Genomic DNA, 14,486 nt, shown 5'->3' with positions numbered 1-14,486 from the left:
CAGCAGAAAACTTCAAAATCCATGAAGAAAACTTTGAAAATGTGTTTACAGAACAAATGGGATTTTATGATGATATAATATGTATATATATATATATATATATATATATGATATCAGATTTTAGAACATTAGTATTTACTAATGTTTCCAGTCTTTACTGTCTCAGTATAATATTAGAAAATACAGATTTCTATGTGTTGTACAAACTCTTCTCCTCATTTCATCATTCAGACTGTTGGGATTAATACTTCATCACTGTCTAATCGCAGAGTCTAGATACATTCTGTAGATGATGATGAAGACATGACAATCTTTGGGATTAATTTATTAAATCTGTCACAGCACATACAACACTGTAAAGGACGAAGAGAGAACAAACACAGCAGGTGTGTTATGATATAAATCGACTATAAGCAGTGTTTTCTAATGTTTTCTTGGTAACAAAGACAATTCATCAGAATCACCAATCTTAGACAACATGTTGTACAATGGTGACTGTGTGTAATCTGAGCCTATATGATCTCTATCATAGTTACGCAACATTAAAGAAATACATGAACAATGTGCAGTACAACACTGATTAGATGATCTGTCGTATAAAACTATGATACATTAATAACTAAGAAACATTAATAAAATAAACTATACATTTTATAAACCTGACAGCTACATGTGACTGTACAGTGAGACTGTGTAGCAGACACTGGTCCAAGATGACTTATCACATTTGGTCTATGCATACATACTGAGACACAGGAGAAAAATAGCTCAGTTAATAATTGGTTTATTTTCTTTGGAAATATAACACCTTAGAAAAGACTTGATGTACTGTAACAGTATGATGTGCCCAACATACAGTATCGGCACATTTTAAACTAAAAGAGTTGTAACTGCTCATTAGTACCAGCCCCGTAATCGCTACCTAAAATAGTGCCTCAACACATATTACAAAAAAAATCTAATAAATACAAAGAGCATAACAGTGTTTGAGGGGACCTCTGTTCAAATAATCACAGGTAGAAATCCTGTCATGTACAAGACAAAATCTGATTAAACTGATGTCGGAGCAGAGCAGCAGCTGGCCAGTTCATCCTGATCACTTAATTAGATGAAACCACCACGTCCAGTTCTTTGACTCCCTCCTGGCCGGAGGTGAGGCCACAGCTGCCTGAGAGGGGGCTGTCGGAGAAGTGGCCGGCAGACCTGGGCACCGCAGCCGGGGAGGGAGGGGCCTGGGCCAGGCCGGGCTTCTTAGGGGGGATGGGTGGAGGATTGCCCCTGTCTGCCCGGGCGATGGTGGGTGATCTGATCCCCTGCGGGAGCGCTCCTGCAGCCCTTCCGATGACGGGAGACAACGGCGCTGCCAGGCTGCGGTAGTCTGTGCCAAAGGGTGAATTGTTTGGCGCCGCGAGCTTCGGTGCAGCGCTCTGCTGGACGGTGGTGAAGCGGGACAGGACCTGAGTGACCGTGCTCCGGGCCATCTGCTTCACCGGGCTGGACTCGGGGGAGGCGGCGCTGGTCACAGGGGAGACGTCCTTTGGCGAGAGGGGGAGAGCAGGCTGCGTGGCCTGGGACTGAGGCTCAGGGTCAGCGGTACCCTGGAACTTATGACGAGCGGCGTGGAAGCGCTGGTTGATCCCGGCCTGGTAGGGAGACTGGTAGCTACCAGGACTCGGGCTGCCTGGTGGGCGTTTGGCAAGAACAGGCGAGGCACAGGGGGAGGAGGGAGGGAGAGGGGCGGCGGCAGCGCTGCAGGAGGAGAACAACATCTGGGTCTGATGAACTGGAGGATTTTCATTCCCATTCTGTAGGCATGTCTTCTCTGAGAGGGCGCTGTTTGGACCGTGGTGCCCGTTGGTCTCCATTGGACAGTGGTGACCGTTGACCTTTGGTTGTGCAGGTGGCTGGTTTCTGTCTTCCTCAATGTCCTCGACCTTAATCGTGTCTACTGTTGTCTTTCCTGGAGGAACTTTTGTGGCCCACTCCTTTCCTGTATTTCTCATCATATTCACCTCCTCCAGGTTCCTCTTCAGCTCTTCCACCTGATCAGAAAATGAAGAAAAAGATCAATAAGTCTCTTTAACATCAGATGAAATAACCTGAGGTGGTTATAGCATGCTAACTGCAGCAGAGTGACGAGCGTATCAGAAGTGTTCATACCTGCTGTTGTAGCTGACAACAGTGAGCTTCCTCCTTCTTCAGACGTGAGCGGAGTTGCTCTCGCTCTGTGTCAAACTCAGCCAGCTGCTCCTCCACCCTCGCCTCCATCCTGAGGGCTCTCCTCCTCTCATCCTCCAGCTCCTTCCTCAGGGCCTGACAGGCCTCCTTTTCCTGAATGAGAAAGAGTTTTTGTCAACAAAGTACAAAATCTGACGAAGTCTAAAACAGCAGGAAAGTATGCTGAGGGTAAGAAAATGACATGAACTGCCAGACTTGGCTTTAAAATGTTAATACCTTGTCCAGTTTACGGCTCAGCTCAGTCAGCCGGTGACCCTCCTCCAGAGCTCTGGCGCTCGCCCACTTGCACTCTTTGGCCAGAGCGCAGGAGAGCTGTTTGTGTTGGGCCCGTTCTTCTTCTAGCTGGTCAGTGATCCGCCGCTGTTCTTTTTCCAACCGCCGGACCTGGCTGCGCTCAAACTCCAGCTAAAAAGTAAACACACTTTGTCAAGAGGCAGGTTAAAACTCGACCAGTCTCCTGTTAGATTCATACGACACACTGAAGATAAACACCTGCTGTTGTAAACGCTCCCTCTCCTTCTCCAGGATGTAGGTGACATCGTCTCCCTCTGCTGTGTCCTCAGCATGCCTCCTCTTCTCCTCCTCCAGATCTGCAATGACCTGAAGCAAACACAGCGGGGAGACAGAGAGTCAGGAATGAAATGACCTCTCTCCAGTGCGGTCTGTTTGGTTTTAAGGCCAATAACAGTTACTGTGAAGCTATGTGATAACTACAGAGTAAACAAAGATGCTGGTGGCACCTTGGCTAAGTGTCTGCATAGTTCTTCTCTCTGTGGTTTTACAGTGACGGGGAACTTTGTCTTTGCTCAGTTCTAAAAGATGCAACAGATTTTCTTTCAATACCAGAACCATAAAAGGCCTAAGAGTCTTTTGGTAAGAGACAGTTATGTTTACCCTCTACTGACATTTTTATCAGTATGACATGTGTTGTGTCATACATATGATTCATAATGAAATCAGGAGACTATGACATGGTGAGTTTCATCACCGTCTATAAATAATGTGGTGTTCTCACACTCATCTCGTGCTCATGAGAAACAAAGGAGTAACTGGAAATATGACATCAATATGCAGGTATTCCTTTGTTTTCTCTTCTCTTTGTTCTAGTTTTTTACCCAGCACCTGTGAAGTACTTTTGTGTGTGTGTGTGTGTGTGTGTGAGAGTAGGTGTGTGTGTGTGTGTGTGTGCCTCTTGGAAACAGTTCATACTGAAAACAATGCTGCTCTTAATGTTGTTTCTGCTGTTAATGAAAAACATTTTGAAAACAAAAGGTTTTAATGGAGAGAGACTGGTTTCATCTGATTAATTCTGTGCTGCAGGATTTTGTTTCCAGCAGCGTTGGATTTTTAATTTTCATATATTTTTAGAAAAAATGTCCATAAAGCAGTAGCAGCATTGCACTTCACTGGCCGACTCCTCCACAGATGTTTACTGTTATATTCTCCACCACTGAGGCCAGCTTGTATTTTCATGTTTCCCATGATTTTAAAAGAAGCTGCATAAGGCAGCAGCTCATTTGTGCCCCCACCTTGTTAAGAAACTCACATCCAGACTCACCCTTCTGTGCCTGCTCTCTGCTGCAGCCAGTTGGGCCAGCATCTTCTCTTGCATCCTCCTGCAGTGGCTCACCACCAGTTTGAGAACCACCAGAGGGTTGGAGGCTGAGGAGGAACAGCCTGGGTCCTTGTTCTGGGCCCCCACGGCCTCGCTGTCTCTCTGCAGGGCCAGGAAGGGGTCGCTGAGGTTGTACCTGCCGTAGCGCTCCTGGATAAACAGCTCTTTACGCTGGGCCTGAGGACATGAGAGCAGAGTGAGATGGTACAGGGCAGGGATCAGTTAGCTGTGTGGTAGGAAGTGATGATGAGTGCAACAGCCTGGCTATTTATGCTTTCACATTAATGACCTTTTTCACAAAAGGTCTGTAACGACTGTGGGATGTGACTCTGGCTTCTCAGACGTCACAGCCATTACTTGATACCAATTCTTGTATTTTCAAAGATGCATTTTTAGCCATGTTCCTGGTGAGACAACTACTGAATGGATGGTCATGGTCATTTGGTGCAGTTATTCGTGTTCCCCCGAGGATGAACTGTGTTAGAATTGAGCTTAAAGCCTGTCTGTGCCCAGGTACAGCCTCTGAGAAGCTACATTTTAGTCTTGTTTTCTGATTAGTCTGCTTCGATGTGTAAACCAGGAATCACACCAGTGCTAAGATTCTGTGTGTGATTGGTCAAATTTAATCTTGCTGCGATTTAAATGAGGATATCCTAAACCCCAGGCAGTTATGATCTTAGTTAAAACATGGCTGAAACATTCAAACAGGAAGTTGAATTCTGCATTCACCAAACCATGATCAACATCTCTAATGACAGTCATAAATAAGTAGTAGATACAGGAAGAGGACAAGAGAGAGAGGAAATGCATTTTTTAAAAAATACAAGAGAGAAATCTAGCAGGAGGAAGGAGCAACAGATGGTGTGTGTCTGTCTATCTTTAGCAGGACAGCTGCTCTGCACTGGGCTTTGGCCAAGGCAGACCTGTTCTCTGTTTAACTCGTGACAAAGGAGGGATAATAGCAGCAAGACATTTGAGGTTCAGCAGATACCTTAGAGCCTGCTGAGAGAGAGAGACAGACAGAGAGGGGGGCTGAAGCAGAGCTGGCAATGCGTCTTAGTGAGGTTTCAACAAAAGAGGATCAAGAGATTAGAGAGAACAGTATCCTCTCTGGCAGAGTGAGGACAGAACTCTTGACGACTGATACCAAGATTACTTTAGAAGTTTAAGGTGCAGTGGTTGTGGACGGGCCTGTAGAGCTACATTTAGCCATTTCACCGCACTGAGCGCTCAACTGCTCAGTGTGTAGGTGAGTCTGAAACGTGTCTATGCTGGAGCAGAACTAGGATGAGTTTAACTGGAAGAGCACTGATCCACACTTCCAGTACCAGTTCTGATTAGCAGTACTTTGTTCACCCAGATTTAGATGATGTGTATCTTACTGTGTGACTTTATTTACGGTAACATGAGGCCTGGGATTACTGTGCATTAACAACTGTGTTGGCAACTAGCTGTGACTGGACTCAGAAAACATAACTGTATAATGACACAGTCAAAACAACTTGATTTAATGTGGATCAGCCAGGTCACGGCTAATACCTGGTGCTTTTAATAAGGTAAGGAATCTGATCAGTGCAACCCCAATTTCATAGAGACAAATAATTCAATTTCTTAGAGCTGCATATAACTGATTTAAAAGTCTGATATTTGAGCAGTAATCCAGACATCCTGATGTGACTGACATGCTTCATATATTTAAGAATACCAAAATCTATAAACTGAACAGGCCTCATCAAAACAAACCAAAACTGTTTTTACAAAATCAATGGAACTGGTCCAAACCAAAAAATACAATGGATGACTTCAGATAGAGAACCAGAGTTCAAACAGTATTCCACGATAGTTCACAGACTTCATTTTTCTACATCGTCAGTATTAGCTCATCTGGCACAAAGAGAGGTGGGCAAGGCTGCGGGGCTTTGCTGCTGTTATTTGATCCAGTCCGCTGAGGACGATGTGAAGGCGGATCAAACAGCATGAAGGGGCGAAACAGGAAAACACAGGCTGCCCAGGAGAATTCAAAAATGCCTCTCGAATGTGGGCGCTGTATCTAAAGCCCAGTCACCACTCAACACCTCAACAACAGCTCTGTGTGCGACTCAGAGTGTCCTGTGATTGTGGCATATAGTCCTTGAAACACAGGTTTCACATCTGACAGACAAAGACACCACATTTGTCTACACAGATCTTTTTGAATGCATACTTGTGATTTATGTAAATACTAAAAATAGAAAACCTTAAGCAAGATTATACACTGTCCATCGCTTTGTTAGGATTGCTCTGATTTTTTTAGATACCTTATTTTGAAGAGGAATCTTCAAAGTCTTGCCAGTGTGTGCAGACTACAGCCTGTTCCTGTTCCCATCACTGACTGTCTGCTCTGATGTGTCACTTTACAGTCAGAGATTAAATAAGCTTAGATCAGGGTTTCCATTCCTAACACTTACGTTGCTCAAGGATATACACTCAGCCTGAGTCTCACTGCTGAATGCTAATTTGTAAGCAATTGTTCATACAGGAGGAATGTGTAAAGAAAAAAAGTTAAAAAATGTAGATTTTCTTTTTTACTCCAGAAGGACTGTAAATTGTTTTCCTTATTTTCTATTTTTTTCAGTCTGCACATATTTCCATAACTAGATAATTGCCCTTTAAATTGTCAGGTTTTTTTTCTCCAATTCACAGGACCCCTATTACACAAGTTCACTCGTAAACACAGAATCTGCCTTTCTTTCCCTCCCCAGCCCCTCAATGCACAGACAGACGTCCACAACACAAAGAGAGGCTGTTTTCCTCTGCATCAGTCCTCCACTGCTGCACAGAGGGTGGAGGAAGTGAAAAGACGGATTAAAGGAAACACATTTTTAATGTTACTTAACGCCCAAATCTACCAGAGCTTATTCATTACGTCATACTTTACATGTACAATACCCATAAGCATTCAGTGCATGGTTGTTAGGCATAACAGTCTACCTCCATTATTCATGCTTTTGTCTGTTGGCTACAGTTCTTGGCAACCTGCATGCTTTAGCTTGGGAAGCCGTCATTGTGCCATTGCTGCACTGGTTCCAATCCAGCTTATCATTTGCTGACACAGGCCTGGACCGTTTCAGTTCGTGCAATGTTGGCAACAAGATCTGTATAATACTCAGCAAGGTGATATATGAACTTCTCACCCCAGAGTCCTATATATTTCAGAGCTGCTTATGCACATTGCTGAATAGTCTGAGATGCTCATGTATGTAATTTAAACTGATCTACAAAAGACACGGCTCTCTGAAAAATGCTGTCCATCAAAGTAACATGTCTGTGGGAGAAGTACAATGAACACTACAGTAACTGACAGTGAGTACAATCAGTTGATGCATCTAGAAGCCAGAAACAAAGTTATTTTTGGTATTTCAGTGCTGCCCCATTACCAAAGAACACACAAGGTAAACCTGTTTGATGCTGGTCCATTTGGAAGCACACTATGTGAACTCCACAGTTAATTAAAGGCTCATTTCCATATTCGAGTCCCCTTTGAACTTAAAGTAAAGACTCATATTCTTTTCCCAAAGCAAAGGGACTACTGGATCACTGCAGGTCTTTGTGTGCCAAACACGAGCGCTGCCAGAGACTAACTTCCTTTTGAAAGCCACAGCGTGAGCAGCTGCAGGAGTGAGTCACAAGGGGAAAAATGCAGCGGATAGTTAGAATGCCATTGATAGTTCTGCATAATTAAATATAGAGGACCATAGAAAAACCACATCATTAACCTCACATCCTGTGCTTGCACTATATCCTGTAGAAAACCACTGATAAGAATGTTATATTTTTAAAAACAGAGAGAAATGAGATGACAAATGAAGTATTGTATAGACGTGATCATTTAATCAGATTATTAAAGATGTGTTATGTATGGTGTTATTACCATGGTGACTAAACACTTATCGCATGACACTCAGTTTAGCGTTGACACCAACAGTTGAGACCAACATGAGCAACATGACTGGTCCTACTTCTCTAATTACTGTAGGTCTGGTGCAGTCTGTACTTTAACAGTGCTTGGAGCAAAATGCTAACATCAGCATTTCAACATGCTCATAATGACAGAGCTAAGATGCTGAGGTGTAGCAGGTATGGTGTTGACTGTGGTCATCTTCACCTGCAGTCACCTGAGGCTGATGGAAATGTCAGCAGTTTTACAGCCATTTGGTCGTAAACCAAAATACTGGAGAAATCAAAAATCTGACCTGATGATGGCGCTATTTACTAAAATTCATGCTAATTGGAAACAAGAGTGCATCCGACTGTTGGAGAGAAGTTTCTCTCAAAACCACAGATGTGAACTTTGTGGTGATGGTAATTAAACGTCAGGAGATCCCCAGAGTCAGAGGGATTTATCCTCTGGGGACTATGAATGTCTGTTTAAAATACGGCAACCATCCAATAGTTGAGATATTTCAGTCAGGTCCACAGTAACACATCAGCTGATTGCAACTAGCATGGCTAAAAACAAAGGAATCACAGGGTGATGTTTTACTAACAGTCTACATCCATGTGAAGGTGAGAGAGCAAATTCACTAATTCCTTCACAGCAGAGGCAGCCTCCTGCTGAGAGGAGATCAGTTTCCATTCACTCTCTGCAGTTCATTTCCTATGGGTCAGTGATTATACCCTCAATTAAAGCACTGTAAGAGTTCACTCTGCAGCACTGATCCAGTCCTGGTCCTGAATGAGTTAACAGTTCGTCCCAGTGGAGCCATGAAAGAAGCACAGCCATATTCCCCTCAAGCTCCAGTTAAGGCCAATGTTTATTTGTTCACTCCTACTCTCGCTCACATTGAGTCATCAGGCACCCAGCGTGCTGTAACTCTTCTTGCCTTAGATGGCCAGATCCCAGGAGAGATGTAGGAATGTGGTCTAGACACAACACATGAACATTCAGCAGTGGGCTCTCTCAGACGTCTGCTCTCCACTTTACTCTTTCAATGGTGCATTTTACACCAGGAGAGCGAAAAGCATCGTAACGGCTGTAAAGCTCAAACCTTAATAGTTGGAATAAAGTCTGCAGTGTTTGCTTACTCACCGCTTATCTGAAGTTTGTAGTTTATTAACAATATTACTGAACTAAGTTTTCAGCTCTTTTATTGAACAAAACATTCTGCAAACAGTCACTGAATGTAGGCCTGCAGGACACAGCAAAGGACAGAGTGGGAAAATAGCATGACAATCCTTTAATTGAAATGCAGCATTAATCCTGCTGAAGTAAGACAACCTGAGGTCGGAGGAGGCTGCTGGGTGTCAAACTGTGTGTGTGCTCTGCATTGTGGCTTTTTCTAATTGGGTTTAAGTTCAGGTTGTTGTGAGACAGTGTCTTGAAAGATTCACCATTGTCCAGAGGCACAGGCAGTAGGTTGGGGAGATCTAGAGGAACATTAGCTTCACAGTCACAGATGGATGTTTTTGGATGATTAAATGATTGCCATCCACAGGGCAGGGTTACTTAGATTAATGCCCTCTTGTTTTTGCCACTTCTTTCTGTACTTTAGGTTCAATAACAACCAAACTAACATCCATAGAGCTCTACATCCAGAATCAACATATCCTGACTGACTCCTGTAGTCTTGAAAAGTGCCCGTTCAAAGTTGTAGTTTGTCCCTGTGGACACGTTGATACGTTTACTCTGCTGTGAGAACATGAAGTTCACTGTAACTGACATTAATTCAGCCTGACTGCTGCTGCTGTTCTCTGTGACGCAACTACAGCCTCTTCTGAAGCCCAGAGGGTGGTGAGTGTTTTATATTAACGTGACAGATTTTGCACAAAGAGTCAGTTAAACCTTATTATTATGTTACCAGCTCCATTGATCAGTACCTTTAGGGCATCAATGACCAGGTCCCGTGCCTCCAGCTCTCCCTCCAGAATGCTGAAAAGCATCAGCAGCTCTGGTTTGGTCAGACTCTCCATGTTCAGCTTGGACTGTGAGAACAGAAGATGAAAGAAAAGGAAACTGGATTTAGACTGAGCATGTGAGGCAGTTTATATTGTCATTGTTCATGAAAATACTTGACCTGTACTTAATTTATTCTGCCACATTTTTAAAACTTCAAAAGCTGAAACACTGAGTAACTACTAATCACTGCCTCTTGTGCTTTCCCATAGTTTCTCAGTTATTTCATTTCATCTTGAAACTAAGCTGCGTTTTCCAGTCGTCCCAAAATCAGACACCCAGACAGACATCTGATCTATCTCATCTAGCCCACTGATTTATGAGCTTTGTGTGGATTTGTGGTTATTATCTTGAGGGGGAGTAATTTTGCAGAACAACTGAGGAGCCTGAACTGGAGACTCTCTGTCAGGATCTCTCAGGATATAGAAGAAAAAATACAACTACTGTAACAATAACTTCATATTTTGCAACAGTTACAATGAGATGTGAGGGCTGCATTTTCCATTAAAGCTGCTCATTTCATTTTCCTTGTAGGCTTTGGGTATTTCAGTGTGGTGACACAAACATGGCAACAATACAAGATGACATGTTCATCAGGCGCAGAGGGATCACATATCAAATCAGAGACCGTCAGCTTCCAGCGTAAACACTGAAAACTGACTAACTTCACTTTGAAATGTTCGATGTAATATGACTTTGTTTTGTTTTTCCTCTCTGTGTTCCGTCCATAATGGCTGCCGTGACAGTAGCTTTGTGTTGGAGATGTGATGTGGTCTCTTTGTATTGCCTCTGCAGCTGTGCTGGTTCTACTGACAGGCCCTGCGGTCTCCACACCTCAAACATCCAGCCGCACTCTGACCAAGCTGAACGTATGCGGGCCCCCCTTTGAAACCTGATCCAAGCTGTTGATGTTTTTACACTAAGCATCCTTTTCAGATGTGAATCATCATTTAGGATGCGTAAGGTCGATGAACATCGCACCGGCTGACTATTTAATATCAGAACTTTACTCTGAAATATTCTTCTTGATATGTGGCTGAAAAATGTTCCTCTGCTGTTTACTGTGATCCACACCTGAGTGAGCATTCATTCAGCAGGCTGTGCTCTGAGCAGCCTGTGGTCACCACAACTTTCCACATCATGAAGTCATCAGGAGGGGGCGGGCTGCTCTCTCACAGCACTGGTTGCATAATGAGAGACAGGAGCCACCGGCCTCTCATACTTGAGCCTACAGTATTTCCCAGGCATCTACAGTAACGTCGGTGACAAAGGAAACCTGAAGATTAAGAGTGTCGTGGCAAACTGTGGCGCAGTTTGCAGAAATGAAAAGAGGAATGAGCTGTGACCCTGGAGAACTGCATCTCCAGCCGAATCCCTACAGCAGCGTGCTCTCACAAAGAAGGCACACAGCGTTTCAGTTCTGCCCTCACCAGCACTCATGGTCTGTGGCTTAACCACAGGGGTAAAATGCTAATTAAACTACAGCATACACACCTCCCTTGGTTTTTGGTTTACAGGCTCGCTCGCTAATTTCACAGGCCTCCGTAATCACTGTGAGAAGAGTGAGCGCTGTGTTATGAGAAATGTCTGGCCCAGCAGGAGCCTACATGTGTCATCAGGCCTGTTTAGATCCTCATCATTTTAATATTATTTCACCTAATCCCCCCGAGTCAGAGCTGGTAATCATGACGGTATACAAACACAGAGAGAAAGCATGGGAAATACAAATATTCCCACACGTCCTCAAAGTATCCACTTCCGATGACAAAAGCCCTGTGCCCTTAATCCTTTTTATCCATGTTTGTTTTAAGCCCAGTCAGCCATGTGCCTCCTCTGCAACACTGTAAACTCATTAAAAACACACAGAGGCTTCTACTGCAAAAACATATGCTTTGCTCCAGTGCAGAGACCTGAGCTGCTGACAGGAGATAAATTACAGGTCAACACTCACAGCAAAAGTTACACTACCAACATCCACAGTTACAGATTGTGACCTCAGTTATTACTACATTATAATATTACAAGTAACATTGAGAAAGTTTTTCCAAAACTCTCATCACATCTTCAGCCTGAGATAAACAGAATACAGCAGCTTTAAGATGCGGGTCAGCTGAGGAGAAGTTCAGCTCAGAGGTCTGCTGAGTTTCCGAGTGGTGTTAATCAGGATGGCTGACCAGATGCAGCATGTCTGGATACTAAAGTGGATTTGGTAGCCAACCTATTTTTCTTTTCTTTAGTGTGTAGGTCTGTCAGCGTCCTGACACAGCCCAGACTGATAGAAATGAACATTATGAACAAATAAAGTCGCGGTGAAACACTGCCGATGACCCTGCACACTGATAAGCGGCATTAGTTTACGGACAGTAACACTGGAGCGGCTGTGAAGTGATTCAATCAGCGCAGAGGAGGTGACATGTCACTGTCGGAGGAAATCTTCAGTCTAACTGTATTTCTGTATCTACTGTGGAGGAGATGCGGTCCAAACGGTTCGGCCTGCAGCTCACTACATCTTTTTTTCTTCTTGAGTCTTCAGAGACGGTGAAACGCTGCAGATATTCGTCTCTAACTTTTCACCGCCGACATTAAACCGTTCTCCGGAGCTCTTCTTACCTTCATGTGGCCCTCTGGGATCTTTGAAAACTCCAGCATCAACTTTTCTCCTGTCAGAAGATTTTGTTTCACTTGATTTGCGTCCTCTGATCCCGACGCAGCGGAACCCTGAACGGGCCAAGCAGCACCTCTGACTGACGGCTACGACAGCCAATAGGCGAGGGAGAGCTCAGAGCGCTGACCAATGAGAGACGAGCTTGTGAGAAAAGGGGCAGGGACAGTGTCGGCCCGCCTCTTGGATTTTGGTTGGATTTCTTTGTTTAGGATTTCTTGAGAGCCTGCCTCTTCTTAAAGAGTCTCTCTCAGGAACGTAAAGACTCTCAGGGAGATATTTTAACAGCTGGACAAGAATTCTACCGGAGGAAATGACAAAACGTGACTTATACTCTGTGTTCACACTGTCCTTCTAGAAAGCATAGACGGAGATAAAAACACAGATCAGCCTGAGAGGTTAGAAAAAGATTCACTAAAACAGAGTGGACTGATGTATTAAAACAGACTGGAGTTAGAAATGGTCAGTGAACAGGAAGTAGAATTTAAACTGTATGAAGAGGAAGGAGACAGTGAGGTGTGATTACACAGTGGCTTTAATTACAGTCATTACAAACATTCAGCATAGTTTTGTACAACATTGAATGGCTGCTACCAGAGTGTTGTATTATTGTATAACTATCAGAATATTATTGGAATATTATTGATGCATTATTATCATTTACCAATCAACATAGGAGATCATCAGCTTTATAGAGACCTGCTGCTGGGGAGTTAAAGCTATAGCAGTACATCAGATTTTAGAATTTGATCTGAAAAATCACTTGTCACAGCTGTTGATGAATGTAGCAGATGAAAAAGAGTCAAAGTATGAAGTTGTGTATGTAAGGACAGTAATTAACTCAAGGTACTTAGTTACTTTCTCCGATTGTTGGATGAACATTTAATATAAACAATGTAAATATAAATCCAGTCCAAATATGTACCAATAAATAAATAGTATAAAGTATTTTATATATATATATATATATATATATATATATATATATATATATATATATACTTACTCTCTTACTACTTACAAAAACATTAATACTCCATAGATCCATAGTTCATTTTATCTCAGGTGTGATGACAGATGTATTCAATTTTCTAAATGTCAGCACATCAATGATCTGTCGACCATTTCTATGAATTATTCCATCAGTATTGATTATTCCAGCAGAAGCATCCCTCGCATTGATTGCTGGATTTGTGGGATTACAACATTATTGACTGCCATCTGGTGGCACTGCCACTGTAGGAGTGTGCAGAGCTGCATGAGGCTGAGGGCTTCTTTAGGAGGAAGTGGTAGAAATGTCAGTGAGTTTCTGAGTTCATCTGGGAAATGAAAATACTTTGCAGAGTGGAGATGACTGAAACATAAAGCTCACACAGCGGGATCAGTTGGAGTTATTTTTCTGTGATTTCAGATAGAGACTTCTGGGGGGGGGGGTTACAGCTGTGTTGTTGTTGTTGTTGTTGTTGTTGTCGGCTGTGAGGCACAGAGCTCCAGATGCTGTGCGACAGAAATCAGATGAGGTACTCACTGTGCTTTAGACCTGAACATTCGAGGCTGAAACACAAGCTGGAGCCTCTCCTGTAATACATCATAGCTGCCAGTAGAGCGCAATGCTCACACAACTCAAACAGTTAACAGTCGTCTCCTCATACAGGGACACATAATACTGATAACACAGGGGACAGTCCAACGCTGGTTTTATCTACCACTGACGGAGCGATGATGAATCTCCTCAGATTATCGGCCGAGTACTCAGCTGTGATTGAAAACAACACTGAAATCCTGCTGCTGGGACAGAGAAGAACTCTTTGTTCATTTGCCTTCATTACACAGTAATTTGGCTTCAAGTTACAAAACATACAACATGTGTCAGCACTGAACTGAATCAACACAAACCATCGAGCCTCTTTGTGCTATTTAATTGTGTCCCTTTTTTCCCTCTCTCTCTTATCTATCTTGAGGGTATACAGAGAGCAAAGTCAGAGAATCGTCGCTCCTGATAGGCTGCCTCTTCAGCCCTAATAGAGAGTCTCTATTTC

The 14,486-nt window shown here is 43.3% G+C and overlaps 1 protein-coding gene across 2 annotated transcripts; it reads right to left on the bottom strand.

Moving 5' to 3' along the window:
- Nucleotides 1-309: 309 nt before the first annotated feature.
- cttnbp2nla (CTTNBP2 N-terminal like a) lies at nucleotides 310-12,802 on the bottom strand. 2 transcript variants are annotated; one of them, XM_051074466.1, is made up of 7 exons: nucleotides 12,396-12,802; nucleotides 9,710-9,814; nucleotides 3,785-4,030; nucleotides 2,731-2,838; nucleotides 2,455-2,643; nucleotides 2,161-2,331; nucleotides 310-2,042 (listed from the first exon to the last, which is right to left on the bottom strand). In XM_051074466.1, the coding sequence occupies exons 1-7, from the start codon at nucleotides 12,432-12,434 to the stop codon at nucleotides 1,101-1,103; spliced, it is 1,800 nt and encodes a 599-aa protein (XP_050930423.1). In that variant the 5' UTR covers nucleotides 12,435-12,802; the 3' UTR covers nucleotides 310-1,100. The 2 variants fall into 2 exon arrangements, with proteins under 2 accessions (XP_050930423.1, XP_018559376.1); XM_018703860.2 differs by having other exon boundaries at nucleotides 3,797-4,030.
- Nucleotides 12,803-14,486: the final 1,684 nt, after the last annotated feature.

Source organism: Lates calcarifer, linkage group LG12 (genome assembly GCF_001640805.2).
Source record: "Lates calcarifer isolate ASB-BC8 linkage group LG12, TLL_Latcal_v3, whole genome shotgun sequence".
Taxonomy (NCBI): domain Eukaryota; kingdom Metazoa; phylum Chordata; class Actinopteri; family Centropomidae; genus Lates; species Lates calcarifer.
The sequence above is the reverse complement of the archived record's forward strand: the minus strand, read 5'-3'. Positions and strand labels throughout refer to the sequence as shown.

Excerpts from the sequence above, each read along its gene's own strand:
- cttnbp2nla (XM_051074466.1), bottom strand. The coding sequence starts at position 12,434 with ATGCTGGAGTTTTCAAAGATCCCAGAGGGCCACATGAAG. Across the intron at positions 2,332-2,454 it reads TGAGCCGTAAACTGGACAAG|GAAAAGGAGGCCTGTCAGGC; the intron begins GTATTAACATTT and ends TTTCTCATTCAG. Across the intron at positions 2,043-2,160 it reads GTTGTCAGCTACAACAGCAG|GTGGAAGAGCTGAAGAGGAA; the intron begins GTATGAACACTT and ends TTTTCTGATCAG.